Source organism: Pseudogymnoascus verrucosus, assembly GCF_001662655.1.
Source record: "Pseudogymnoascus verrucosus strain UAMH 10579 unplaced genomic scaffold scaffold_80, whole genome shotgun sequence".
NCBI classification, from domain to species: Eukaryota; Fungi; Ascomycota; class Leotiomycetes; order Thelebolales; family Thelebolaceae; genus Pseudogymnoascus; species Pseudogymnoascus verrucosus.
Genome location: NW_017263731.1, coordinates 75834 through 100229, shown reverse-complemented (window position 1 = coordinate 100229; position 24396 = coordinate 75834). Strand labels below are relative to the sequence as shown.

Sequence of the window (24396 nt, the reverse complement as noted above, 5' to 3'; positions counted from 1 at the left end):
TTGTATGGGGGTAGTGTCGCATATATAAACATCAACATGTCGGTGCAATATCAAACAAGGGGACAGTTGGAAATGCGTATATATCCCTCCCTACACGCATAACACTCACATACGACCATAGACTCAAGAGAATTGGGCATCCCGTCCGCTCTGCCATACACAAGCTTGAGATCGGTGGATTAGTAGTTGGGTGGGTGACCACCAGCGAATACCCACTGTTGTATGTTCTTTTGCCTCTTTTTTTGCCCATATTTTTTTTTGGCTGGCGTAGGGTAGAGTAGAGTAGAGCGGTGATTATTTGCAATTGTGGTAATAGATACGGGCATGCTATAGAATCTAGGACCCTTGCTGGCACGACGGAGGTGAGGGGTGAGTGACCCTGACATTAAGCAATTAACCATCTTCTCGGATTCGCGGGTTCGAGGCACCATGGGGTGGATTTTTTACCAGACACGTTTGTCTGGTTTTTTTGTGTTTTTATTTTTTTTAGATTTCTGTGAGCTTACGGTTACTTACTCGAGCGCCCGGTGGGAGAAGAGGGGGGGTGGGCTGGTGTATGTGCTCTGTTTCAAGGATTTTTGGAGAGGGACCCTTTGTTACAAACAATACTTACAAGTCTGTTTAGTTTTCAAATTTGTGCACTCCCTCGAGTGTGTCCATCGACTGTTCACTCTCCACCAAGATGGCAGTTGTGCGTCGGCTTCCCGTAGACCACGGCCCGACAAAGAGCTACCGATAGATACACCTCGGCGGCACTATGGAATGGGACACTGGTACCCCTTATTTGCCGCAGGAGATAAGAGGCCGGAAATGGAAACCTCTGCTTGCTCATTTTGTATATAAAAGCGGTAGGGGTGCGGATACGTTACAGAACCAGGAAGAAATCGAGCAATCAGTCCGTCTATGGCTGGTGTGGGCAAAGCTCAGCGTACGTTCTGCGAGAATCAAGTTCGCGGGTGCTGTGCTGTTGTCGAAACTGACTGTGATATGAATGCTGGTAGTGAGAGGTGAGAGCTTTAGTACTGAGAGTGTTGTGACAACAGTTGTGCGGAAGTGGTGAGAAGTGGTGAGAAGTGTAGTGACGAGAGGAACAGAGTGCGGTGAATGCGCTCTGGAAGCCATCGAGTTTCTGAATTGCTGTCCGGTTACCGACAAGTGCTTCAGCTGTGCATTAAGGGTCTTAACGCCACCTTTCCACATGCCTTTTATTTCTGCTTGCTGGGTGTCTCGGGGTTTGAGTGTGGGTACGGTAGCTGAGCTTTCCATGTCCCATAAAATCACTGTAAGTTCTGAGATTTGTTTTTCTTGCGGGTATTGAGGGCCGTTGGGGGTTTATATACGTAGCCGTTCGTATATATCCATCACCTTGGCGGAAATTACATCTCCTCCAACATCCAACAGAGAGTTTCACGGGCATAAAGAGACGGACTCTTAAGCATCAAACCGAGATCTAGGAAACATATACATTAAAACACCCCATCCATTATCTACTCAGGCATCCGACCTATCAGTCCCATCTTATCTAATTACATTGTTCATCTCATGACACAGTCGGGGCTGCTCAACAACACAACCGACGCGCCAGATCCAGAAACAAATAGTCGGAACACCCCTTCCCCCCATACAATACTCATACACCTCCCACCACTTTCCCCCATGTTCTTCCTAGATAAAAACCAAAAAAATAAAAAAGTCACAGCGGCAACGCAACGCCCAGATACAGGTAGTGAGCGTAATGTGGAACTCCACAGACCGTACTCACTAGACAACCAATCCACCGACACATACTTTTTAAATTACACAACAACATCCTCCAGCTTGTTTCTTATATCAAATCCCTTGCAGCGTGCTGGACATCGCTGGGTTGTTGTCGGGATTTCTTCACTCCTGCCCACTTACGTCAGCGCTGTTGTCATCTAATATAGTTGACGGGGAATGGGGAAGTCTCACCTTAGCGAACCTGCGACATGGCGGGAGCCCCACCTCCACCGCCGCGCCTCATGCCGCCGAATCCACCCTTGAGGCCTGTCATGACCATGGAGCCGATGAAGCAGGCGAAGAGGAACCAGAAGAAGGCGCAGCTGGCTTGCAGCTCGCGGCAGTGGCGGGTGGTGGAGCCGTTGTCGCGGAGGATGGCCTTGGTCTCGAGGTAGGCCTGTGGGGTGTTAGTTTGGGGTTCAGTTCGGGGTTTGGCGGGAGTTGCGGATTATGGTGTGGGGAATGGGGAGGGTGGCGCGATGTGTGGATTGGAAAAACTTACGCGGTTGTCGCAACTGTGCGCGCCGAGCTTCGCCGCTAGGACGACACCTGCGATGAAGGTGAATATGGTAGCGAAGGCGTCGAGGATGATCAGAACGATGGGGATGGCGACGGATTCGATGACGGCGGCGGCCATGCCGTAAATCCAGACGAGCCAGCAGAAGGCGACGGTGAACATGGCATAGTTGGTGGGTGGGCTGTTGGAGGTCTTGCCGGCGAGAACGTTACCGATGAGGGCTGTGATGAGGAGGATCCAGAGGAACTGGAGCCCACGGAGGATGATCTGGACGACGCTCATGATGGCGGTGTTGGGGTATTATCCAAATAAGTGGTGGTTTGAGGGTTGATGGGGTCGAGACGAGGGGTCTGGACGGCGGCGGGCACGCTGGGATATGAAGCTGTGCTCTTTTGGTGGAAGATCCGGGGATCAGCTCAGGCGTTTTTGGTGAAGATGCGTAAGTTTTTATTTCAAGGGTCAAAGGTTTTGAGTTGTAGATAGATGGAGCATGGGGACCGGCAGGGTTAAGGGATTTGTGCTTTTGTGCTTGGGTAGGGCCAAGGGCTGGTTTTTTCAGTCGATGATGAGAGGGAGAGTCATGATAAGGTAAGGTGGGGGGGGGGTGACGATGTGGGTTGTAAGTTGGGAAGCGGCGAGGGTTCTGGCAGGATGACGCAGGGATAGCTGTTGGAAAAGCAGGCAGGTGGAGGGCGGGATAGGCTTGTGAGAGGTGTTCCAGAGGTGTGTGTGGGCGGGAATAGTGTGGTATTGTTTAGTGCTCGGGATGACGGAGGGTTGTGTCAAATAGATGGAGAGATATTTGTTCGTATGATATGGGTAGTTTGATCCGGATGGGCGGACTTATTGTTGGATGGGTGTTGAGTGGGGATATATGGTTTGTTGGGATTCTATTCTGTGTAACTCTTTATCCCATTATTTATTTATATTCAATCGTCTATAACTCTGTCATTATTCATATCTGCAGCAACATTGAAACAAGACACGGACTGCAGGACACACAGGGTGTTTGAGGGATGACACCCCGGCCGGCAGTGGTTGGAAGTTAGTTTGCAATGATTGGCTGTCGTTTGCTGAGAGCCGTCGAAACTGCCATTTTGGCACAGCAACTGCCGCCAAACGTGCTGACATAATCATACAATTTGTAACATCACCCGCCAAAGACCAGACACTTTCCCGCCAATCACTCAAGGAATCTACGTCATTACTCTTAAATTGCTGTAATGGTCGCAATCTGAGCTCTGATTCGCTATAGCTCCCTAGAATATGCGCTTGTCTCGGTAGCGTCTGTGCCGTCTGTGCCGACTGCGCTTGGTGACAGAGCTAGACAGATCCACTTACAAACGTTGGGGTCTCGACCGACTGACCACCATCTTGACTTCAATTCTGGCTTCCCTCCAGACTTCCAAGTCACAAGTTATGACTTGAGTCACAACCAAACCATGGCTCCGTCATGACATAAGCCTCACCCATTCAGACTGAACTTTGCTTAGAAATTAGAATCTCCGCTGACCTGTTGCGAATAGCCTCTACTATACCCCTCTGGGCATATGGTCTCATAGACTATAAAAGAGCCTTTCCCCGCACTCCAGAGATCAAGCTTTTGGCTGTTGAGATCTCTGATCAGCGATAGCGATACGATGATGCCGATAACTTGCACTGTACACAGAGTCACGGCTACTGCGGGGCTAGAAAGACCTTATAAAATGTCCATGGATCTACCACGTCCCGGCGTTTAGGAAGTACGGTAACCTTCGACCAGCGAACTCTCGATAGTGACTGTGTGGCGTAGAATGACGGATAACTCCCACCATGCGTGCTGTCTTGAGAAGAGCAGCTGCGGCTTTGCTGGCATGAAGTTCCCCTGGCAGGAAGGAGCCTTCGACCATCGAGGACTCCGAACACTGGCAGCTGTGCTGAGCAAACGAACAGCTTCCAAAAATGGCCATGGTTACTATATGGACAAAACTACATGCTGTTTGGATGAGCATGAAGCTCCCATTCTAGGGCTACAAAAAATAAATAACCTTTTAGTATATAGAATCACACGATAAAAACGCAAGACCATGCCATTCGCAAACGTGCCTGTCCTGACTGGACCCTGTCAGGAACCATGGGAACAGGACAGGACGGAAGTGATGGAGAAGGATAAACCGCGAGAGGCCCAGCATATTACTATACGTTTATCTGCAATAATCGGCAGGTACGACCCACTGTAGGTGTCAGCTCTATTTCCTCCAGACTGACGTCCTTCGAGGGTGAGAGATGATCTGGCGGGGGTAGGCCCATCTCTTTCCCATGTATGTTATTGTATGGCACTTGTTCTCTCTTCCTTTCTTGCCATACAAAAATATCAATTTTGAGAAAAAGTGTTACACAACATTATCACTTTTATCTTCTCCAGTCGTTTTTCAAGTATTTCTACAGAGGGAGGGGGTTAGATCCTGTCTCTTGGCCAGTCATGGTTTTCACCGACGAATACGAATGTCCTGACACAGCGTTTGTCAAGAAGCAGGACTACAAGCGACCTCTCTTTACCAGCAGCCCAATCGGCAACCCTCGACGCTTGGCTCCCAAGTTACCAGAGCCTATCAGCGCTGAAGATTTGGACGTTGTCCACGCCTTGAGGAGAGATGCAGACAACTGCCCTTGTATCGATGATTGGGCTGAGGACAGCATGTTTGAAAGAGACCCCAGCAACAAGCCCACCTTCCCAGCGGATAACAGCGATATTGACGACTTCCTTCGCGAATATCGTGAATCTAAAGAATCCGTTTCAAAGTCGGTGGAGAATTTGAACAACACCAGTGGACACAGCAGCTCGACCGCCGGCCCCTCAGCTGCACCGAATAACTCAAATGGCTTCGCCACATCCAACAAGCATATAGGGACAATGCAAGAGGACTTCAGGGCATTCGCGACTCTCGAGAACACAGTTATGAACCGGCCAGTTCAGAACGGTGCAAATATCAGAGGCCCCATGGTATACGGTTATCCACAGCGTGGCTACTTCACTGTTACGCCAGATAAAGCAAAAAAGCGAGTTTCCAAGCCAAAGGTCCTTCACAGTCCCAGTGTTTATCCCAAATCTCAGATTGCAGCCACCCCTACCAAGGCCAACCTGCAAGTTCATCTTGGTGCCCCGGAGTTATCTCCCCTGGATGGAAAGCAAGCCCATCATCACAAAATGGGAAAGAGCAACCCAGTTAGCCGAAAATGGGCCACTGAGGCTAAGGCCACTCCTTCCATTCCTACTGGGGAACCGTCATCAAGGCCATCGAATGCTGATATCGAGGGTGTCTCCTCTACGGACAGCGACACCACTTCAAAAACTTCGTCAAAATCACGTGAGAACAGTGGTTCATCTGACTCCACTGTCTCTGATACACCGAAGGGGCCGCCGCCTGCCCCTGAAGACCCTCCAGCACCTACATCTGGCGGCTATGGAACGAGGAGCAAATCAGCTGTGACAGATCGCGCGGCGAATGGGAAGAATTCGACCAGCGGCGTTGCCGCGAAGCGCAGCGCTTATCGTGAGAGATATATGTCCCGCTCGAAGAGTTGTCCTTGTGAAAACTCAAACAATCCCAAGGGGTACCGCACCAGAGGTCGATACCTTGGTTTCTTGGTTGCTAGTAATAACACATCTGGTGTTAAAGCTTCGTTGGATGGCCTTGAAGTTCGCAACGGTGTCCTCTGCCAGAATGGCGTACCTTTGGCTATAATGGATGGCGTGATCGGCTTTTCTGCGGATAACGCTCCACTGGCACCGTACCATCTACCGCCGCTGTGTGGCGCTGCAACTAACAGTGGATCTATGTACGGGTCTACGACTCACAATGGTCCAGCGATGCAGAATGGCTCAATTCAGACGTATGGCCCGCCGATGCAGAATGGTCCATTGCCTCAGAGCAGTGCTGCAGTGCAAAATGGTCCAATGCCAATGCCGCAGAACACCCCGCCAACACACGGCTATCAGACGCACGCAGGCTTGGTGCCGCCGTTTGTCGCATCGATGCAGAGTGGCCCAGTGCCTGCGACCAGTAAGAAGATCCCTCTCATGCGCAATGATCATATGCCGCCGTACGCCACACCGATGAAAAATAGCGCAGTGCCTCTGAATAGCTATCTAATGCCGAATGGCCCGATGCCTCTGAATATCTATCCAATGCTGAATAGCCCGATGCCTCCGTACATTTTACCAATTCAGAATGGTCCAGTGCCACAGTATGGCCATCCTATTCAAAATGGCCAAGTGCCGGCATACCCTCCAATGCCTAATGCTCCAATGCCACCATACGGTCATCCGATGCAGAATGGCGCAATGCCTGGTAATAACGCGCCGATGCAAAATGGCCACATGCCTGCGTACGGCGCTCCGGTTGGGGATCGCATTATGCCGGTATACGACCCACCGATGCAGAATCCTCTAAGGACCTCGAATGGCGGGAATTTTGTCAATGTTGCCAATGCATATATTTCTATTGCTGGAAGTGGTTTCCCAGACCATGTTTTCAATGTACAGGCTCCCAACGGACAATCTCTCAATGTACAAGCTCCCAACGGACAAGCTCCCGATGTACAAGCTCCCGATGCACAAGCTCCCGATGTACAAGCTCCCGATGCACAAGCTCCCGATACACAAGCTCCCGATGCACAAGCTCCTAATGTACAAGCTCCCAATGAAACAGCACCCCCAAGGATGCCAGCCCCAAGTGGACAGGTGCTCAATGTATCTGTTTTCAGTATGCAAGCCTCTAATGGAGATGATAACAACGGCGGACTTGGTATTGGGTACGTTTCCTATGGCAAAAAGCTCGAAAGCAATATGTTGCTAACGAATACAGCCCTAGGAGACAAACCTAGGGGTTTAAGACAAAACACTAGAGCGAAGGGTGTATTCCCCGCCATTATTGGAAATGACTTGCAACAGAAGAATTTTGCTCGATGATACTATCGCTGCTAGAGGAATCTGGTGCGAACCTGGTGGTGGGTGTATGGTACGACAACCGCAAGTTTATTGATTTGGGAGTTTTTTGGTTCTCGGGATTGCAAGGAAGGGTTTTTTTGGTTATGGGTGCTGTTTCTCCTTTTTTGGAATTCCCGCATGGACGATAACAGTATTGTTAAATTTATGTGTTGGTGTTTGTTTGTGTTGCTTCACAGTACAATACTTTTCGCCGTGGTAAACCCACCAAGGTATCAGCGGTTCGCTTATCGTGTTATCAATACATCACATCTGTTAAAGGAAGGTCTTATGTGTGCCTTGCAGATCCCCCTCGCGTCACCAAAGTAAACTAAGACATCACTGCGCCCGCAGCTCTTCAAGCTCCGGGGAGTTGTCTCCTTGATGTCTGTATCCAAAGAATCGGTAGGTTACTGGGCAAATATGGCTGTAGAAGGCGACGTACCTCTCGTTCTCGACGCGTTCTCTCCCGAGAGGGGAGTATCACTACATCCCTCCAAAGTCGGTGATTTCCTCGCATGTGAACAAAAGAGACGCTCTCCTTGGTCATCATACCCGCGCATCGTCTCGTCAGCTTGCCTTCTCTTCGTATTGCTGTACGTTACCTTCCATGACGCGCATCTCGGTCGCCTCGTGCGACGGGGGGAGTCCGATCAGCTAGTGGTGTTGCCCGCACTTGCGGAGGGGGTTTTGGAGGTCTTTCAGGTCAACGCGCCTGTTGCTGTTGACGCCGATAAATGCAGAGTGCTGCTCATGGAGCATTCGTTTGGGTTTAGCTACGGCAAGCCGTTCGTGGGTACGTAACATTGGTCTATGAGTTCGATATTTAAGCCGTGTTGACTGGTGAATAGGGAATTATAACCCGCCATCGTGCAAGTTCAACCGCGTGGTTATGAACTTCACCGTTACATCTCGAGGGCGACAGTTTGACAGGCTGGCGCTGATGTATCTCGGCGACACCGAGGTGTGGCGGACGTCCACTGCTGAGCCGACAGAAGCTGGGATCCGATGGACATATATCAAGGACATGACGCCCTACCTGTCCATGTGGAAGCAGCCCCAAAAAGTGATCTTCGATCTTGGGAACCTAATCGATGACAAGTACACTGGCGCTTTCAACACGACACTGACGCTCACCTTCTCAACCATCTCCGCCGCAGCACCACCAGCCGGCCTTATCCTCCCCCTCTCCGCCCGTCGCTCCGCCTCCAACTCCCCTAGCGTTTTTACTCTCCCTGGGCAACGCGCCGTAACCACGCTTGTTCTTCCACGCAACGCTAACCGCGCCACCGTCTCTCTCTCCGCCTGCGGCCAAGCAGCTGAGGAGTTCTGGTGGAGCAACGTACCCTCCGCCGCGACATCGACATTTACCAACACGACCGGCGAGCTGCCAGGGTTCTCGCCCTGGCGCGAAGTCCAGATTCTAATCGATGGGCGGCTGGCGGGCGTGCAGTGGCCGTTCCCCGTGATTTTTACAGGGGGCGTGGTGCCAGGGCTCTGGCGGCCGATCGTGGGTATTGAGGCCTTTGATCTGCGCGAGTATGAGGTCGATATCTCGCCATGGTTGGGGCTGCTGAGTGATGGCGCGCCGCACGATTTTGAAATCAAAGTTGTGGGACTCTCTGGGAAGGCTATTGTGCAGGAGGTGGGTAGTAGTTGGCTTGTGACGGGAAAGGTGTTTTTGTGGCTTGATGGGACGGGGAAGGTCACGACGGGGTCGCCTATCACTATTGCAAAGGATGGGTTGGGGATGGGTTCGAAGTTGGGTACATCGCAGGATTCGGCGGGGGCAAATGTCACGCTCTCCACCCAGCTGTCGGTGCACCGCGAGCTTGATATCCGATCAACTATCACCACCGCGGCGGGGGCTCGCGTCGCCTCATGGTCTCAGCAGCTTACTTATAGTAACGTCAATGACCTCTCCGCCTACGGTGTCGCGCAATTCACGAACCTCTCTCGCACTGCTATAGACTCCCTCATCCCGGACCAGTACAACCATGGCCCGAGCGCGAAGTACTCACTCGTGGTAGATAGCGAGTACCGCGTTGACCCCGAGCATGTGGGTGACCTCACCATCAACGCCACATCTGTTTGTGAGGTCGAGTACCGCAAGGGCAGAGGTAGCGTGTTCGATTCTAGTGCTGAGACTGGGGCAAGCGGGCGCGTAAGGACGACGCAGGAGGGGAAAGCAACGTATGTTTCGAAGAGTGGGGCCAGTTCGGGGACTGGGGAGACGAAGCAGGTGTTTGTGCTGGAGGCTTTGGGGAAAGGAGAACCAGTGGAGGTTTATAAGAGGGATGTCGGTGCGGTTGGGGGGGTGGTTGTTTGGGATCGGGGAAGTAATGGAAGTGGTGGGCAGGGGCTAGAACAGACTGGGATCCCCGTGGCAGTGAGGCTGGAGGAGAGCGTGGGCAGTGTCAGGGAGGCTCTTGGACGAGGTCCAGGGAGTACGAGGAAGGTGCTGGTGATGGGTGGGAAGTAAATGGCCATGGTTAAAGTTGAGAAGGTTTTAATAGGTTTTGATCTTTGGAATTAGAGTAACCTTAGCTCTTTTTCCAAATAAATATGAAACTACATCTTCAATTAGGAAAACTTGCTTCGCCCTATCCCCGTATTATTGGTATTCGAGCTTCTCTCAACTCGTTTCTCCCTAACATTAGTTTATTTCATTCACCACCTACTTTTCCACTTTCAATTAATAACCGTGCCTACGATTTCACTTTGTTCGGATGCCTGTCTTCGTTTAGGATAGGAGAAATTCATCCCATCCGTTTGCCGTTCTCACATCAGAAGGCGGGCGGGCGCTTGTGGGGATTAAGTTCTAGCGCCCCACATCGTGTCGTACCTAAGCTTTAGTTTGCGGCCGACGCGGCCGCACGGCCGCAAAGGTCTCGCCGGCCGCGTCGGCCGCATGGACGTTTGTTGAAGTTGGCGATAGAGACAGCCATAACAGCAACATATTGTAGGATTCCTAAGACGCACGACGGTGAGTAGTGAAGTGGGGACGTCTAGAGATGGGATGAGAGAGTTATAAGTAGATCTGTTTTCCTCCTACTTTCCGCAGTCTATTTCATATTCCATCCGCATTCAAATACTCTAAAGATCCATCCTCCCCATCACAGAAGCAACCTAACAACGCAAAACAACCCTCAAATACTCCGATAATGACTTCTCCAACCCCTCTATCTGGCAAGACAGCCATCATCACCGGCGGCACCAAAGGCATCGGCGCCGCTATCGCCACGCACCTCGTCTCCCTCGGCGCCAACGTCGTCCTAAACTACTCCTCCGACGCCACCACCGCAGACTCCCTCGTCTCGACTCTCACCTCCTCCGTCCCTGTCTCAACTCCCCCCCCGCGCCCTCGCCCTCCGCGGTGACGCCGGCTCAATCCCCGACATCCACGCCCTCGTCTCCCACACCGTCGCCGCCTACGGGAAAATCGACATCGTTATCGCCAACGCGGGTGTGCTCCCCATGGCTGATCTCGCGCACCTGACTGAGGAAGTCTACGATGCCACTATGCGCCTTAATACCAAGGGCCCTCTCTTTCTTGTTCAGGCTGCGGCGCCGCATATGAGCGCCGGGGGGCGGATAGTGCTTGTTTCCTCAACGCTCGCGCATGCGTCGGTAGTGGATCCGGCGTACCTGCCGTACTTGGCGTCGAAGGGGGCCGTGGAGCAGATGGTGCGTGTGCTGTCTAAAGATCTGGCAAGGAAGGGTATTATGGTGAATGGGATAGCGCCGGGACCGACGGGGACGGAACTGTTTCTTAAGGGGAAGAGCGAGGCAGTGTTGGAGCGGATTAGGGGGTTGAATCCGGCCGGGAGGATTGGGGAGCCGGAGGAGGTGGCGAGAGTGGTGGGGTTTTTGAGCGGGGAGGGTGCGGCGTGGGTTAGTGGGCAGATGTTGAGGGTTAATGGGGGTATGGCGTGAGGTTCGGGGGAGCTGTGATGGGATTTGCGATGGGGTGGTAGGAGTATTTTTGGTGTATTTCTTACATTTGTGAGGTCATAAATAGGAACATTGAATCTATAGACATCCCTCAATCATCAAATATGATATTTCAGATATAGTATTGCAATATATACTACAGAGCTCTCCCCATGTCCAAAAAAAATACCGTTGTAAAAATATATACATGAACCATCCAAACATATTTACATCCTTATCCAACTGCCCCTATACCGGCAGCGTAAGCGCCGAGGTAGACGGCTAGGCGGTGATCCCGTTGCTCGGCGCAGTCCCGTTGCTGCTGCCGCCGTACTTGGCGTCAATGTCCGCAATATGGTTGGTGACCAGTGCGGTCCACTCATCGCTGCCGTAGTAAATGGTGTTTGTGTCATCGTGAGTCTTGCCAGTGGAGATGGTATCACCGAGCTGCCAGAAGGCGTCGGCGGCCACACCTACGGAGTTTAGAGCTGCGGATTGCCAAGGGCTCTCAATGGCAATGTGGTTGTTTGGGTAGCCTAGAATGTAGTTAGCGGGGCTCGATTATGTCTAGTAGATGAGGGGATGGATGAGCTTACCATATTCCTCAAACAGGCACGGCTTGTTGGCAGCAGCGCACGCAGCGGCGTGGTCGGTGACCCACGAGGATCCCCAGTCGGTGGAAACACCCCAGCTATCAGGGTATAGATGGAACGTCCCGAAGTCAAGGTCCTTGATGTCCAGATTCTGGGCAAAGTCGATGCCCTCACCAGTTGTGTATGGGTAGCTTGAATCCCCGCCGCCGTTCATGAAACCTTCATCGCCAAGTGTGACCATGTGCTCGCTGTCCAAGCTCTTCACATAGGCACTGGTAGTTGTCGCCCAGTCGTAAATAACGCTAGTATCACAGCCATTGCAGCGCGGCTCGTTCGCCAGCTCCCAAGCAAAGACAGCAGTGGAAGTCTTGTAGCGGCTGACAACAGCCTCAATGTACTTCTTGTATTGCGTCTGTACGTCAACATTCGTGTACCAATCTGCTGGCTTGGTGATGCCGTAGTGTTTGTTATACGCTGCCATTCCACCGTAGTCGGTCCAGTTATTGACGAAGTTGATGATGAGCTTGATACCGTGTGTCTCAGCGCTCTTGACCACGTAATCCAAGCGTTGCAGGCCGTTCTCGCCAGTGTTGATTACGGGCTCAGATCCGGCAAAGGATTGGAACCATACTTCGTTGGTGCCGGCCGTGACATCATTGAAACCCCAGACGCGGAGGATTTTGATGCCTGAAGTTTGCAGGTGACCCATCACGAGGTCAATATCAGCATCGTTGGTGAGAAAGCCAATCCAGTAGGAGTTTGTGCCGGCGAAGTACTTGGTTTCGCCATCGATGTTGAAGAGCAACCCATCGACCTTGGAGTTACTAGCTGCTCGGGAAACGAGGGCATTGGAGTTTTTCGGGAAAACGCCGTAGTCAGCTGGCACTGCCACTGACAGGCCAGCAAGGATAGCTGCAGCGGTTGCCGCTGAGAGCTTCATGGCGAGACTTTAATGGAAACTGCTCGCTGAAGAGAATGGTAAGAACGACAATCTTTTGATCGTTTGAGGTCGCTTTAGGACTGTAGAAGTAAAGTGCCAGCGACGAGATTCTTTGAGAATACCTACGATGCTATCATTATATTACTCCAGAGAACATAATCGGCGATTTACATCCCCCACTCAGTGTCTACCGGACGCCGGAGGATCGGCGTCCGTCGTGGGAATGAGGTCAAGTCTCTAGAAGTGCGATGTGAGATATAGTGAAATATATGAAGCTGATCTAGTCGAACGTACTTAGAGTCGCCCACGAGCCAGTCAGATGGGACCCTGTATATTAAACATTTGCCTACCCTGGCAAGCGGCGGTCAAATATCAAGCCTCCAGTGCCATCGCTCCAATCTGGTAGTTTGTAACCGGTCCCAAGCGGCCGCTGCCGCCAATGTCCTGGAATAACGAGCCAGGAGAGTTTTAGTTACGACGAGGGAAACAGGGACCGTATTCAATATGCGGGGTAACTCCGCATGGTTTCATGGGTTATGACAGAAACTACGGCAAGGAACATTCCGCAGCCAGGAACAAGCGCCTTTCGGCAAATGATCTGCGGGCGTTTTGCGCCACCTGGCAATCAATGCCGGATTGGACATCGGTTTATCTTGGTCAAGAAAAAGGATGAATAGAGGCGGCCCGCGTTCCTAAACGGAACAATCGCGTCCAATGTGGTGTACCACGGAGCCCGTAAGCATCTTCGAGTTTTAGCAATGACTTTAAGCGGGTGATCTCTAGCCTCGATATATTTGCAGTGAAACATTAGCTTCTTCATGTAGATTAGTAGGCAGCATACAGAAAAGCACCTAAAATATCGTTACATAATGCGACATTAGCCTAGCGTCTTACCACGTAAATTAACTTTCAGCCCTCTCGCAGGATCAAAACGTTAAATGCAAACAACTGGTACCCTGGCTAAAGAAACAGCGAAGTTTCCGACAGTCATCTACAACCATATTGTAATAAGCTGCATTTGAACGGCCCCCGAAGATATAGGGCATTCTTCATTGATTCGAACCTGATTATGAGTACGCCGTTAATGGTCATTCTTTCGCTACTGTGGCATAGGTCGTTATATAGACCCAGGCTGGACCGTATTATGAGCACGCGGTTCTAAAGTGTTAAATGATAGCTTTGCGTGGGCCATTGCCCCAAAAAGACTCGTCGACCAGGAAGAAGAGTACTGGAAGGAGTCGCAGACAATGTTAAACATTTCAAGGGGATGCTTGTACTGTGTGGGCTACACCATTCAGACAAAATGTAACTGCAATGCGGCGTTATGGTGGGCAAAGAAGTGTCATTTTTACTCTAGCTAGTTATACCGCGTAAACGAATAAACCGTGCATCACCTTTCCTCCGCCCCTTTTAGTATAAACCCAACACCCAATAGAAGTCTAGGAGGAATCGACTGTCCATAACCGGTTCGAATACTGATCCAAGCCTAAGCTTAGGAAGTGAGATAATGCGTGAAGTCGAAGTTAGACGCATTTGATGGAACTGGCGACGTCGTTGAAGTTGAAATCGCCCAAATTCCAGATGCCAGGGTTGATGATGTTAACGACTGAGCGACCAGAGCATCCCGCATCACTATATTAAATATTAGAACTCATTGTCTTCTATAAATTGGACATCAAGTATTGTATTATGAAAAAAGGAATGGCAATGCGAAGGAGAACTTACAACCAAAGTGTGCAGGTCGTTCCTGCGTCAGGGCCGATGGAGGAGATTGCATCATTCCAATTGCCTACCAAGTTGTCTGCGTCGCGAAGTCAGCAAGTCGGTTCAAATATCATAACTCTAAATTAAAAAAAAGAGTGCTTGGACATACAGCAGCTGCCAGTGTTAACTTGCAAGTTTGAGCACGCGGGCTTAAAGTCGGCGTTGATACAAACGTAGACGTGGGTGATGGCTCTGGCAGCCATCTTGAGGGGCTCAGCTGGGACAAGAGTAAAGCCCACAGAGCCAATGTGGGACTCAAAGAAGCCTTCTGGTACTGGGATTCTCTCGGCCTCGTGGGTAGTTCCTGGGACCGCGACTGCACTGGCCAAAGCCAAAAGTGCTGAGGTTGCAAGTGATAGCTTCATGATTGTTTTTTAGAGGCGGTTGCTTGAAGTTGAAATATTATGCAAATGGAGGCGAGGAAGATCTGTACTGAAGTGTGCTGTGTTATGATAGAACTGGCGGGGATTTGATGCAGTCTTTATACTTTTTGAAATTCTGAGATTCCTGAAGTGGTAGCCCTGTCTTATAGAGAACCACCACCAATTCCCCGTAGGCGCGAGATACTATTACGTGAAAGTCTGCGGCTGGCTTTATCAATAGGGTGTAACTATATTATAAGCTGCAGGTGAGACAAACGTCCTCAGCTCAGGCTGGTTTACGTAGATTCGTATAGACATGTGCAAAGAGAGCTCCGGTTAGTTATCTGCATAGTTTTAACATTAGCCAAAGGAGCTCCGATTAGTTATCTACAGAGCCGCCCCCAATTCTGTACGACACAAACATAGTTCTCGGCGAATTACGGTGAAATCAATTGGTCGTGCCCTGGATATATTTCTACGCCGAGTCAGCCTTACCATATAGACCGAGGTGGTCAGCGCCCCACAATACGCTGTACGCCTGATCCTACGCTCCTACAGACCCCATTGGCCCCTTTATACGTCTGAGGCTATTAGTTTACCTAGGTACGGATTCCCTTTTACAACAAGGCGACATACTCCCATCGCAGCCAAGAACCAATCGGCCTAAGTAGGATTGTCTTTATGCACTCAGAGCACTCTAAAAATGCAACGACTATCACATGTCAGCAACAGTCAGCAACTAACTGTTGCGGTACTGAAAAGTTGATCGCTCCTATGGGTGGTCCAGACCCAGACCCACGCCCAACCACGGAATGGAATTATAGGAACTATAGAAACTGTTGGGAATATTTGCAAATATATGAGCTGTTATACCTAGTTAATTTGGGTCCGTTAATGGCAGAATAATGGCAGAATGAAAGCGGTGACTACATATATTAGTCCCACTTGATTTGTAGAAGAAACCAACGACCGAACGTTTCAGGGGCTTGCCATCGTTATGTTGCCAAACTCAATCCAATTGTGCTCCATATCGTCTTTGGGGGACGACTTATACCTATACGCTATGTTTCAGAAATCGTGCTTGTAATTCTCTATACACCCCTCACCAACCATAATTACCCTGCCCATATGATTGTGACTTCGAAACCTCCATCCACTCTAGCTACTTATTAGTTATGAGTAGTATTAAAATAGAGCGGATGTCCCAAACAATTAATTGTTTGCTACATCACCATTCTCTACTCCAATCCAACTTCGGTGCCATTCGGCCTAGGTTCTATACTACAAACCAGACAATAAACCCATTACAAACACATCGTAAGTGTGCCTACTCACAGCAAATTCAATGTCCTAATATGGGGTTAGATCTTGATCCTTATACCTACACCAGCGGTCGTTGGCTACGCCACGACAAGATACAGATTGACTCCCGCTATATTGAGTTTGACTTCGATGCGCTCTGTAGGAGGGTTATTGAGCTGTCTCCAGGAGCTACTTCTATAGCGACATATGACAAGAAAGAAGGCGGGTTCAATAGGGTCTTCATATTTACTACTGATAATGGAAAAACTGTCGTCGCAAGATTACCTTTCGCTTTCGCAGGACCTCCTAGTTTAACTACAAATTCCGAAGTCGCAACTATTAGGTATCGTGAGTCTCAGCCAACACCCACAATAAAAGTGCTACACTAACCATCATGGATGTTTCAGTACAAACCAATACTAGTGTCCCTATTCCTAAAATCCTCGACTGGAGCGATGATCCCTCAAACGCCATTGGCAGTGAATACATCATAATGGAACGCGCTGCCGGCACCCAGTTACATCAAAAATGGCCGACTATGGCTATCGGCCAGAAAATAAGGTGTAGAGATGCTATCTATCGGAAGCTAAAAGAAGTAGTGCGCATTACATTCCCTGCTTATGGGAGCATCTATTTTGCTGACAGTTCTCTCGATTCTACATCCAAGCCTACATCCAAGCGACCTCTTGATCAGGACTTCTCTGTCGGGCCCCACTGTAGCTCAAGGTATTGGGACTGCAATGTTGGCGAATCTAGATATTACCATAATACGAAACCTAATCAGGGACCATGTAAGCCTGTCATGAAGCCTCTCCACTTCTCTAACCTCCGAGTACTTACAATTCTCATTAGGGGATGATCTTACTACATACTGCGATGGCCTCGTCGATATCGGCATGTCTAGAATCCCACCAGTCAATCCTGTGCCTGATAACCTCCGTCGCTACCACGGATCTGTTTCAACGCATCTTCGTCTTCTAGAATTTGGTCGCGCCGTTATAAATAATATGTGCAAAGACCATCGGATTCGAGATGCAGCTGCACCAACTCTATTTCACCCCGATCTACATAAAAGAAACATATTCGTTTCCGATGATGACCCCACTATCATTACAAGCATTATTGATTGGCAGTCAGCTAGTATTGAAGCAGCATTCTGGTATGCAGACGAAGTCCCGGACTTCGCAATGACTTTGCCCCACCCGTCTCTCGAGACCCAACTTGAACCCAACAGTGAGTATTGTGCGAAGGCATTCAAAGTTGCCACTCAGTTCCACCTCCCAAAGTTGGCTAGGCCTAGGGTTATGGATGAATCCCTTTTCCGCCCGTTCCGCTATTGCTATAGGACGTGGAAGGACGGCGTGGTGGCTTTTCGCCACGAGTTAGACAAAACTTCCAAATGGTGGCAGGAGCTTGGTCTTGTGGGTTCCTGTCCATATCCCGTACCGACTGCCGAAGAGTTGGCTGTCCACCAAAAGGAATACAAATACTTTGAGGCTGCACATGACTTGAGAAACCACGTAACGGGCTTGCTCAATACAGCATTCGACGACTGGGTCCCAGCAGAAGAGTGGGAAACTGCGAAGTTGGCTAACAAAGAATTGTTTGGGATGATGCTGGAAACTGTCCTAAGCATCGAAAATCCGGATGATGACGAACCATTAAAGGATGAAGGGGACGTAAGGGAAATTTGGCCCTTTGAAATGTAGCAGACGAAACATGCCCTACCGGGATCATATCAACCTCAATCGGATTGTCTTCTGGGGAATTGATGGCTTGGAAGGGCGATGAATTGGCGATATCCCAGCTTCTCCAATATATTTGCCTTTAACCCTCAATCCTTGACCCTAGAAGGTGAAGCTGTTACCAGAGGGAAGATATGTAGTTCTAAAAATCATAAGAGACTAAAAAATGCAGACACTCAATTTGACATATAATTTCATTGTATTACTTCTGGATAGTAGAGTACAGTTAACTGTGAATATCACCCCCCATTCCACAACCCCTCATGTCTAATACGCTGTACAAAGTCCCCGCCTATACGCCTTGCCCCTTGTAGTCCCGTGTAAACCCATCCCAGCCCAATGCCGGGGTCCAAAGAGACTCAAATCACTCCTACCCGGCTGAAGCCTATTTCTTCTTCCCCTTCGACTTGCTCTTTGATGGTGCTGGGGCGGGGGATCCTACACTCGAGGCTCGGGATGATGGCGCAGCCGACGTAGCCTTGCTCCCGGGCTTTAAGTTATCGATTGCCTTGTTCTGCACGAAGTTAGCTTGTGTACATTGCAGCCCAATATGCTGGTGACCTACCTTGACATTCTTTGACTTCTTTTTCGCAGGTGCTGTATCATGAACGCTGTCTTCATCGTTATCTTCCTCCTCTGGCTCACGCTTGGTCTTGCCATTGGCCCCGTTCGCCTTTGGCTGAGTCTCCTCGTACTCGCGAGCCACAGTAGTGAGCAGCGTGGTGCATCGCCTGCTGATTTCGAGCGGTGTTCGGCTCAGGAAGAACCAATCAAAGCGGAAGAGGGGGCTCTCGCGGATCTCATCGCGGATACGCTCGTGAATGTTTTCACTGTCGATCCCAAATCTATCCAAGAGGACAAGAAGGAATCTGTCTTCCTCTTCTGTATACACCTTTTTGTTTGTTGTCGACACTGAGTAGTTCACCTTCAGCTGCTGCAGTGGAACTCTGTATTGAGACATCTTCTTCTTTAGCATCTGGCGTTGGTGTTCGATCTTCTTTGTCTTTTCTTCACCAGCTTCAACGAGGTTGATGTATTTCGAGTAGTCATTGAGGTCCGTGTAGCGCTTCCAGAAGATCTGAGCGTATGCCTTAACTTCCGCAGTAGTCTTGTTGTCGACCTCCTCGGCAATAGCATCGTAGTTCTTGCGGCCATACTTTGCGGAGCCGTTAATGAACTGCTGGAAGTCTCGCTTGTTCCAGTCACCGAAGCCTTGCTCTGACAAACGCAGCTTCTCGGCTTGCTCTTCTTCCGTCAAGGGCGTAGCATTGTCTATTTCTTGCTGATCCAAAGCTCGCTCGCCTTCTCTATCTGACAAATCCTCCTCTGGTCCATCAGGCAGTGGCACCTTGTATCCGATTTCCTTCCGGAAATACGCAGTCTCGCGGTCCTGCAAGTCTTGAAGCATTGGGGGGAAGAATTGGTAGTCGTGAATGACAATTTGCTTAGGTGCTCGCGGGGCTTTAGGCTTCGCATCTGCGGTTCGGCCGCCAGTAGAAAGGGCCTGTTTGTAGTACTGGTCCATGGAGTAAGACTGCTCCTTACGCTCACGCTTGGCAGGATTGATCCAGGCAATACCAATCTCCTTCTTCTTGTTTGTGAAGTCCTGGCCGTTCCACTCATAAGCAGACTCCGATGTGAACTTCTGGAGATCATCAATGCCCAATTTCTCATACCGAGCATTTAACTCGGCCGTCCGTTTCTCGCCGTGCTTCAGAATCTCATCAATATCATCATCGCCAATCTCTGCACCCTTTTGTGCCAGAATTCCGGTTGCGCCCTTGGTATTGAAGACCTTCTCGGCGCCGTGTTGGATCATATTGAGCAACTCATCCTTATTCGCGGCGGCCTTCGCTGCGATCTGCGCGCGGCCCTGTTGAATAACAAGTTGATCAAGACGAAGCTTCTGTGCTGCACGCTCAAGGACCTTCTCTTCGATGGCATTCTCAGTGACGAAACGGTAAACGACGACTTGTTTGGTTTGGCCAATACGATGCGCTCTGTCCATGGCCTGTAAATCTGCTTGAGGATTCCAATCGCTGTCATAAAGCACAACGATGTCGGCGCTGGTAAGGTTGATTCCGAGACCACCAGCTCTGGTTGTCAGAAGGAAGACAAACTTCTCAGAGTCAGGCTTGTTGTAGTCATCAATGGCGGCGATACGATCTTCGTGAGCAGTTGATCCATCGATACGGCAGTATTTGAACTCTCTGAAGACGCAATAATCTTCCAAGATATCGAGAAGTCGACTCATCTGGGAAAAGATGAGGACTCTGCTGCCTTGCTTCTTTAGTCGCGTTAGGAGCCTGTCCAACATGACCATCTTGCCAGCATTTACAACGAGATGCTCGTCAGTTGTATATGGAGGTCCTGGTTCGGCACCCTCAAAGAGATATGGGTGGTTACAGCACTTTCGCAACTGCATCACAATATTCAACAGTCGTGTCTTTGATTCGCGCTTACCCCCGGCACCGTTGACAGCATCGATGTCCTTTTCCAGGATCTTCTTGTACCACTTAACCTGCATATCAGACATTCCAATATACAAATTAACCTCCTTCTTTGGCAACAGGCTCTTCTCGACATCGCTCTTCACACGTCTCAATAAGAACGGACGAAGAACACGATGGAGTTGCTGGACAACGGTATCTTGGTCGGCCCCCTGGCCAGAAAACCATTGGTCGAATGCCTCAGAATCGCCAAAGACGTCGGGGAGCAGGAAGTTCAGCAGAGCCCAAAGCTCGTGGAGGTTGTTCTGGAGAGGTGTGCCCGTGATGAGCAGGCGGTTCCTCGAGTTGAAAAGTCGAATGACTTGTGCCAAAGATGACTCCTCGTTCTTGATACGGTGAGCCTCATCGATGATGATATATTCCCACGCAAATTTCTTCAAGTGTGACTTCTCTCTCAATATCATCTCGTAACTGGTAATGCAGACGTCGAACTTCTCATCCACAAGTCTCTCATTGATGAGGAGATTTCGCTCGTCTTTAGCTCCCTGTAGGACTAGCACATTGACTTCGGGGGTCCACTTCGCAAACTCTCTCTTCCAGTTGTCGAGTGTTGATTTCGGCACGATGACCAGATGCGGCCCGGTAATGTCCATAATGTGTCGTAAGTATCCTAGGAATGCGATTGTCTGAAGTGTCTTGCCAAGTCCCATCTCATCGGCGAGGATGCCCGATATACCATTCTCGTGAAGTGAGATGAGCCAGTTCAGGCCAGCAACCTGATAGTCCCTCATGGTGCCACCCTTAACAAAGCCGGGTGAATCTCTGAACACGGTATCTGCCGATCCTCCCTGCTTTTCATCCTTGAGCAGTTCTGCGTCCTCCTCGGCTTCTGTTCTCCGACGCCTTTCGTTGGCAGCTCCTCCAGCACGGCTAGCCTTCTTTGACTTTGCTTCTGCAGCCTCCTCATTTTGACGATCAATCTCTACCATAATCTGTTTAATATGCGGGTTTGGGTTCGTCTCAATGAAATGCCGAAAGAGGTCCGTCAGGCCCAATAAGTAACGGAATCGTCTAATCGAATCATCTTCCTGAAATATAAGATAAGTAAGATCTCCAAAATATCATGCCATCTGTGCACTACGTACCTGGGATTGGCCTAAACGATCGTGTTTCTTGCCGAACACGCTTCGTCGCAGCTGTGTCGCCTCGGAACGTCTCCTCCTCCCATCAACCGGCTCGCCGGCCACACTGCTTGCAGTCGTATTTGGGTTGGTATCGGAGTCTTCCGTGTAATCTGGTGTCTCATCGATATCCTGCAATAGCTTGTGTAAGTCATGGTCCTCTATTAGAATTTAACCAGGGGTAGAACGCGCTCCGGATATGGCGTCAGGGGATTGCTGGATAAAATAGAGCTCACCATTGCGTCCACACGCGATTTAATGTTCAGATCGGATGCATCAGCCATTGAGCTATCTGTATCCGCTCCGCTGAGGCGACCGGATCGTGAAGGCGCCATGGTCGCGCAACCTCAGTCCCAGGTGGCAGGGTAGGAGAAGCCGGAAGGGTTCGTTGTGGTCTCCGAATCCTCACGAGATGCTAAAAGGCGGTTCGCAATCGCGGCGTGATGAAAAAGAGTCTCTTTGTTGATGTGTTGGACTTCAGTTGGTGTCGAAAGAGGAAAACCCATCACACATCCAAAAAGTCGCGACCTCGATCTCGCGAGGCGCCTGCCCGCCACAGCCTTATCCACAGCCGCGTCAACGTGACAGAGAGTCACGTGAATGGTGATTCAAATCAATAATGAGTAGATTGAAATACATGTGAATCATTCACAAACTTATTTTAATACCACCGACTATATCTATAAATTATCTCTGCACATTATACCTTTGTCTCTTTGTTTTTGTTTAATTTTTATCCGTTTGTTTAGAGTGTCCGGCTGAATCTCGGGAAGAAACTTCAACGTCAACTTTACTTCTAGTGTTGCCGCTTCGTCACATGTACAGGTCTTATCCAAGTCATACTCGAGTACCCCTCGACTACAACAAAGACATTCAAAGCTCGACTTCATCGACTTTTCTACTCACTGGTATTGCGGCCGCCGTGAATGAGAAACTTCGCCCTGCAGAATACCTCGAGCAAGGTATAATCTACCATATCATCAGCCTCCGTTGGTACCCCTCGTCCGACCGGATCGAATAACAAACCGAAGATGGACTCCATGAGGAGTCTCAACACGTCTTTGCCTCGTGCTTCGCCGCCGAAGCAGCAGACCCCAAACCCTCCAGAACAACTTTTACAGGCGTTTAAAGATGCTGCTCTGTCTGTTACAAAACTCTACAAAACTGCCGCTTCAGACCAAACAAAGCTGCGGGCAGAAGGCTACCAAGACGCCCTCGACGACCTCCTCACATATCTCGACAAAGAAGACATCGGCTTATCTGACGGCGAAGGTTGGAAAGTTAGGCAATGGGCTACAGCACGACTCGACGGCCGGGATCCGATTCCTGACAGCGACGACGAAATGGACAAAGAGCGCGGGTCAAGCCCAGTCGCACAGAAGAAACCAAGTGTCACCAGCATGCCAATACGAAACAGCTCACCAGTACGCCTTGACTCAGTGCCACCAATATTAGAAGTTCCCGAGCCTGTCGAGGAACTCCCATCGCCACCCACAATAACGGTTCTCCCACCGACGGGCAATTTCTCTTTCCGATCTACACACCAATACCCACAAGATGCAGATATGTCCGATCAAGGCAACCAAGCAGCAGCGGACGCTACCGTTGTTTCAACTGCGCCAACCTCAATCACGATATCACGGTCAAATCGATCAGGTTCGAGGCAGGTGGGCAGGGGAAGGCACAGCACGAGGAACAACACAAGAAGCCATGGCAGTGGAAGCGCCGGCCAGAAGCGAAAGATAAATTTCGGTGACTTCTTTGATATTGGAGATTTGTCCAAGGATGGGTTTGGTGGGGGTGGAAAGCGCTCGCGGTTCGCTTGAGACGGCCTTTTCGCCAGAAACGACTACTATTGTGCCACCACAAGCACCAGCTTCTATACCGCATACCCGAACATACTTCGAAATTGAGCTGCTTCTAGCACGCCATGAACACGCATATCAAGCGTTCGATTGCAATACCCAAGGTGAACATTATACCCTAGATGTTGTGTTCAAGGGTGGATCCGGTGGTCCAAAGTTTTGGGTGCTGCATTTACAGGCAGTTCTAGGGGGGTTTGCCACTCAAATCAGCATTGAGGCAGGCTGGGGGCGGGACAGGAGTCCCTGGAGTTTGCATATGATGAACATATAGACGGATGGATGGGATCAGGTACTTTGCATTGCACGGATTTGATTGGGGGCCATGGTATCGGTTAGGTCGGGCATAGGTTGGAACTGGTATATTTATTCTAAGGAAGGATGGCCTGTACATAGGGAGCAGAGTTATATCGATACCTCGTTTCAAACCGACCGTTATTCTGATTTCTAGTTGCCTTGTGGGATAATAAATGGGTGGAGAATTAGGGTTGGTAGTTAATACCATAACTCAATAGCACACAAGGATGTAAGAGAACCCAATGGATGTTCTAGCCAAGTGAACAACAAGTCTTTGTGCGAATGTTATCGTTTTCCAGACCAAGGGCCTATCGCATCTGGTTGTGGGTTTTGCCCCGCATCAACAATTTATGGGCCAAGTTGCCCCTCTCTTCTTTCACTCACTGGTATCAAAACCTGAACTTCTCTTTATGACAACGGCGAAGGTAATAATATTTAAGTGGATAGTCAACATATATTAGGAGCGGAATTTAGTTTAGTAAATAAATGTTATTAGAAGTACTGACACCGTAATTTCAAAGCTCGTGAAAAGAAGAGACGAACAACACCGGGAATTTTGGCGGACAACGAATACAAATAATACTATTATAAACAGATATCCTAGGATGAGAAGTCTATAGTAGTCTATTATCCCTTCGTCATACTGTAGTCAGTAAATAGGGGCGATCAAATTACCATGGACTTTATTTACAGCTTCCAAATGGCAAGGCTGACATGGTGGGCGAT

At 49.8% G+C, this 24396-nt stretch overlaps 9 protein-coding genes across 9 annotated transcripts; 5 read left to right on the top strand and 4 right to left on the bottom strand.

The window, feature by feature from the left end:
* Positions 1-1651: 1651 nt before the first annotated feature.
* VE01_10385 (uncharacterized protein) lies at positions 1652-3331 on the bottom strand. The gene is made up of 3 exons (XM_018279784.2): positions 2261-3331; positions 1951-2155; positions 1652-1887 (listed from the first exon to the last, which is right to left on the bottom strand). The coding sequence occupies exons 1-2, from the start codon at positions 2555-2557 to the stop codon at positions 1952-1954; spliced, it is 501 nt and encodes a 166-aa protein (XP_018125329.1). The 5' UTR covers positions 2558-3331; the 3' UTR covers positions 1652-1887; position 1951.
* Positions 3332-4559: 1228 nt separating this feature from the next.
* Positions 4560-7354, top strand: VE01_10384 (uncharacterized protein). Its single transcript, XM_018279783.2, has 2 exons — positions 4560-7069; positions 7123-7354. Exons 1-2 carry the CDS (start codon positions 4578-4580, stop codon positions 7139-7141), a joined length of 2511 nt encoding a protein of 836 aa, XP_018125330.2. The 5' UTR covers positions 4560-4577; the 3' UTR covers positions 7142-7354.
* A 197-nt stretch (positions 7355-7551) lies between these two features.
* On the top strand, positions 7552-9829 carry VE01_10383 (uncharacterized protein). Its single transcript, XM_018279782.2, has 2 exons — positions 7552-8037; positions 8093-9829. Exons 1-2 carry the CDS (start codon positions 7626-7628, stop codon positions 9721-9723), a joined length of 2043 nt encoding a protein of 680 aa, XP_018125331.2. The 5' UTR covers positions 7552-7625; the 3' UTR covers positions 9724-9829.
* Positions 9830-10405: 576 nt separating this feature from the next.
* VE01_10382 (uncharacterized protein) lies at positions 10406-11177 on the top strand (the record flags this gene model as incomplete). The annotated part of the gene is made up of 2 exons (XM_018279781.1): positions 10406-10513; positions 10548-11177. The coding sequence occupies 2 exons, from the start codon at positions 10406-10408 to the stop codon at positions 11175-11177; spliced, it is 738 nt and encodes a 245-aa protein (XP_018125332.1).
* Positions 11178-11339: 162 nt separating this feature from the next.
* VE01_10381 (uncharacterized protein) lies at positions 11340-13246 on the bottom strand. Its single transcript, XM_018279780.2, has 2 exons — positions 11771-13246; positions 11340-11710 (listed from the first exon to the last, which is right to left on the bottom strand). The coding sequence occupies exons 1-2, from the start codon at positions 12705-12707 to the stop codon at positions 11457-11459; spliced, it is 1191 nt and encodes a 396-aa protein (XP_018125333.1). The 5' UTR covers positions 12708-13246; the 3' UTR covers positions 11340-11456.
* Positions 13247-14064: 818 nt separating this feature from the next.
* On the bottom strand, positions 14065-15065 carry VE01_10380 (uncharacterized protein). The gene is made up of 3 exons (XM_018279779.2): positions 14581-15065; positions 14433-14508; positions 14065-14339 (listed from the first exon to the last, which is right to left on the bottom strand). The coding sequence occupies exons 1-3, from the start codon at positions 14834-14836 to the stop codon at positions 14231-14233; spliced, it is 441 nt and encodes a 146-aa protein (XP_018125334.1). The 5' UTR covers positions 14837-15065; the 3' UTR covers positions 14065-14230.
* Positions 15066-15938: 873 nt separating this feature from the next.
* On the top strand, positions 15939-18052 carry VE01_10379 (uncharacterized protein). Its single transcript, XM_018279778.2, has 4 exons — positions 15939-16150; positions 16199-16483; positions 16543-16926; positions 16988-18052. Exons 1-4 carry the CDS (start codon positions 16009-16011, stop codon positions 17842-17844), a joined length of 1668 nt encoding a protein of 555 aa, XP_018125336.2. The 5' UTR covers positions 15939-16008; the 3' UTR covers positions 17845-18052.
* Positions 18053-18085: 33 nt separating this feature from the next.
* VE01_10378 (uncharacterized protein) lies at positions 18086-22088 on the bottom strand. Its single transcript, XM_018279777.2, has 4 exons — positions 21748-22088; positions 21476-21643; positions 18446-21418; positions 18086-18394 (listed from the first exon to the last, which is right to left on the bottom strand). Exons 1-4 carry the CDS (start codon positions 21844-21846, stop codon positions 18266-18268), a joined length of 3369 nt encoding a protein of 1122 aa, XP_018125335.1. The 5' UTR covers positions 21847-22088; the 3' UTR covers positions 18086-18265.
* Positions 22089-22160: 72 nt separating this feature from the next.
* On the top strand, positions 22161-24137 carry VE01_10377 (uncharacterized protein). The gene has a single exon (XM_018279776.2). The coding sequence runs from the start codon at positions 22543-22545 to the stop codon at positions 23335-23337; it is 795 nt and encodes a 264-aa protein (XP_018125350.1). The 5' UTR covers positions 22161-22542; the 3' UTR covers positions 23338-24137.
* Positions 24138-24396: the final 259 nt, after the last annotated feature.

What these genes read in the sequence shown, in the direction of transcription:
- VE01_10385 (XM_018279784.2), bottom strand. Translation starts at nt 2,557, where the DNA reads ATGAGCGTCGTCCAGATCATCCTCCGTGGGCTCCAGTTCCTCTGGATC. An exon ending in CGCACAGTTGCGACAACCGC is followed by an intron (nt 2,156 to 2,260) that starts GTAAGTTTTTCC and finishes AACACCCCACAG; the next exon opens with GCCTACCTCGAGACCAAGGC.
- VE01_10384 (XM_018279783.2), top strand. Translation starts at nt 4,578, where the DNA reads ATGTTATTGTATGGCACTTGTTCTCTCTTCCTTTCTTGCCATACAAAA.
- VE01_10383 (XM_018279782.2), top strand. Translation starts at nt 7,626, where the DNA reads ATGTCTGTATCCAAAGAATCGGTAGGTTACTGGGCAAATATGGCTGTA. An exon ending in CTACGGCAAGCCGTTCGTGG is followed by an intron (nt 8,038 to 8,092) that starts GTACGTAACATT and finishes ACTGGTGAATAG; the next exon opens with GGAATTATAACCCGCCATCG.
- VE01_10381 (XM_018279780.2), bottom strand. Translation starts at nt 12,707, where the DNA reads ATGAAGCTCTCAGCGGCAACCGCTGCAGCTATCCTTGCTGGCCTGTCA. An exon ending in GTGCCTGTTTGAGGAATATG is followed by an intron (nt 11,711 to 11,770) that starts GTAAGCTCATCC and finishes ACTACATTCTAG; the next exon opens with GCTACCCAAACAACCACATT.
- VE01_10380 (XM_018279779.2), bottom strand. Translation starts at nt 14,836, where the DNA reads ATGAAGCTATCACTTGCAACCTCAGCACTTTTGGCTTTGGCCAGTGCA. An exon ending in AGTTAACACTGGCAGCTGCT is followed by an intron (nt 14,509 to 14,580) that starts GTATGTCCAAGC and finishes TTCGCGACGCAG; the next exon opens with ACAACTTGGTAGGCAATTGG. An exon ending in ACGACCTGCACACTTTGGTT is followed by an intron (nt 14,340 to 14,432) that starts GTAAGTTCTCCT and finishes TATTTAATATAG; the next exon opens with TGATGCGGGATGCTCTGGTC.
- VE01_10379 (XM_018279778.2), top strand. Translation starts at nt 16,009, where the DNA reads ATGAGTAGTATTAAAATAGAGCGGATGTCCCAAACAATTAATTGTTTG. An exon ending in AGTCGCAACTATTAGGTATC is followed by an intron (nt 16,484 to 16,542) that starts GTGAGTCTCAGC and finishes TGGATGTTTCAG; the next exon opens with TACAAACCAATACTAGTGTC. An exon ending in GAAACCTAATCAGGGACCAT is followed by an intron (nt 16,927 to 16,987) that starts GTAAGCCTGTCA and finishes AATTCTCATTAG; the next exon opens with GGGATGATCTTACTACATAC.
- VE01_10378 (XM_018279777.2), bottom strand. Translation starts at nt 21,846, where the DNA reads ATGGCGCCTTCACGATCCGGTCGCCTCAGCGGAGCGGATACAGATAGC. An exon ending in AATCGCGTGTGGACGCAATG is followed by an intron (nt 21,644 to 21,747) that starts GTGAGCTCTATT and finishes AAGCTATTGCAG; the next exon opens with GATATCGATGAGACACCAGA. An exon ending in AGAAGTCAAAGAATGTCAAG is followed by an intron (nt 18,395 to 18,445) that starts GTAGGTCACCAG and finishes AACTTCGTGCAG; the next exon opens with AACAAGGCAATCGATAACTT.
- VE01_10377 (XM_018279776.2), top strand. Translation starts at nt 22,543, where the DNA reads ATGGACTCCATGAGGAGTCTCAACACGTCTTTGCCTCGTGCTTCGCCG.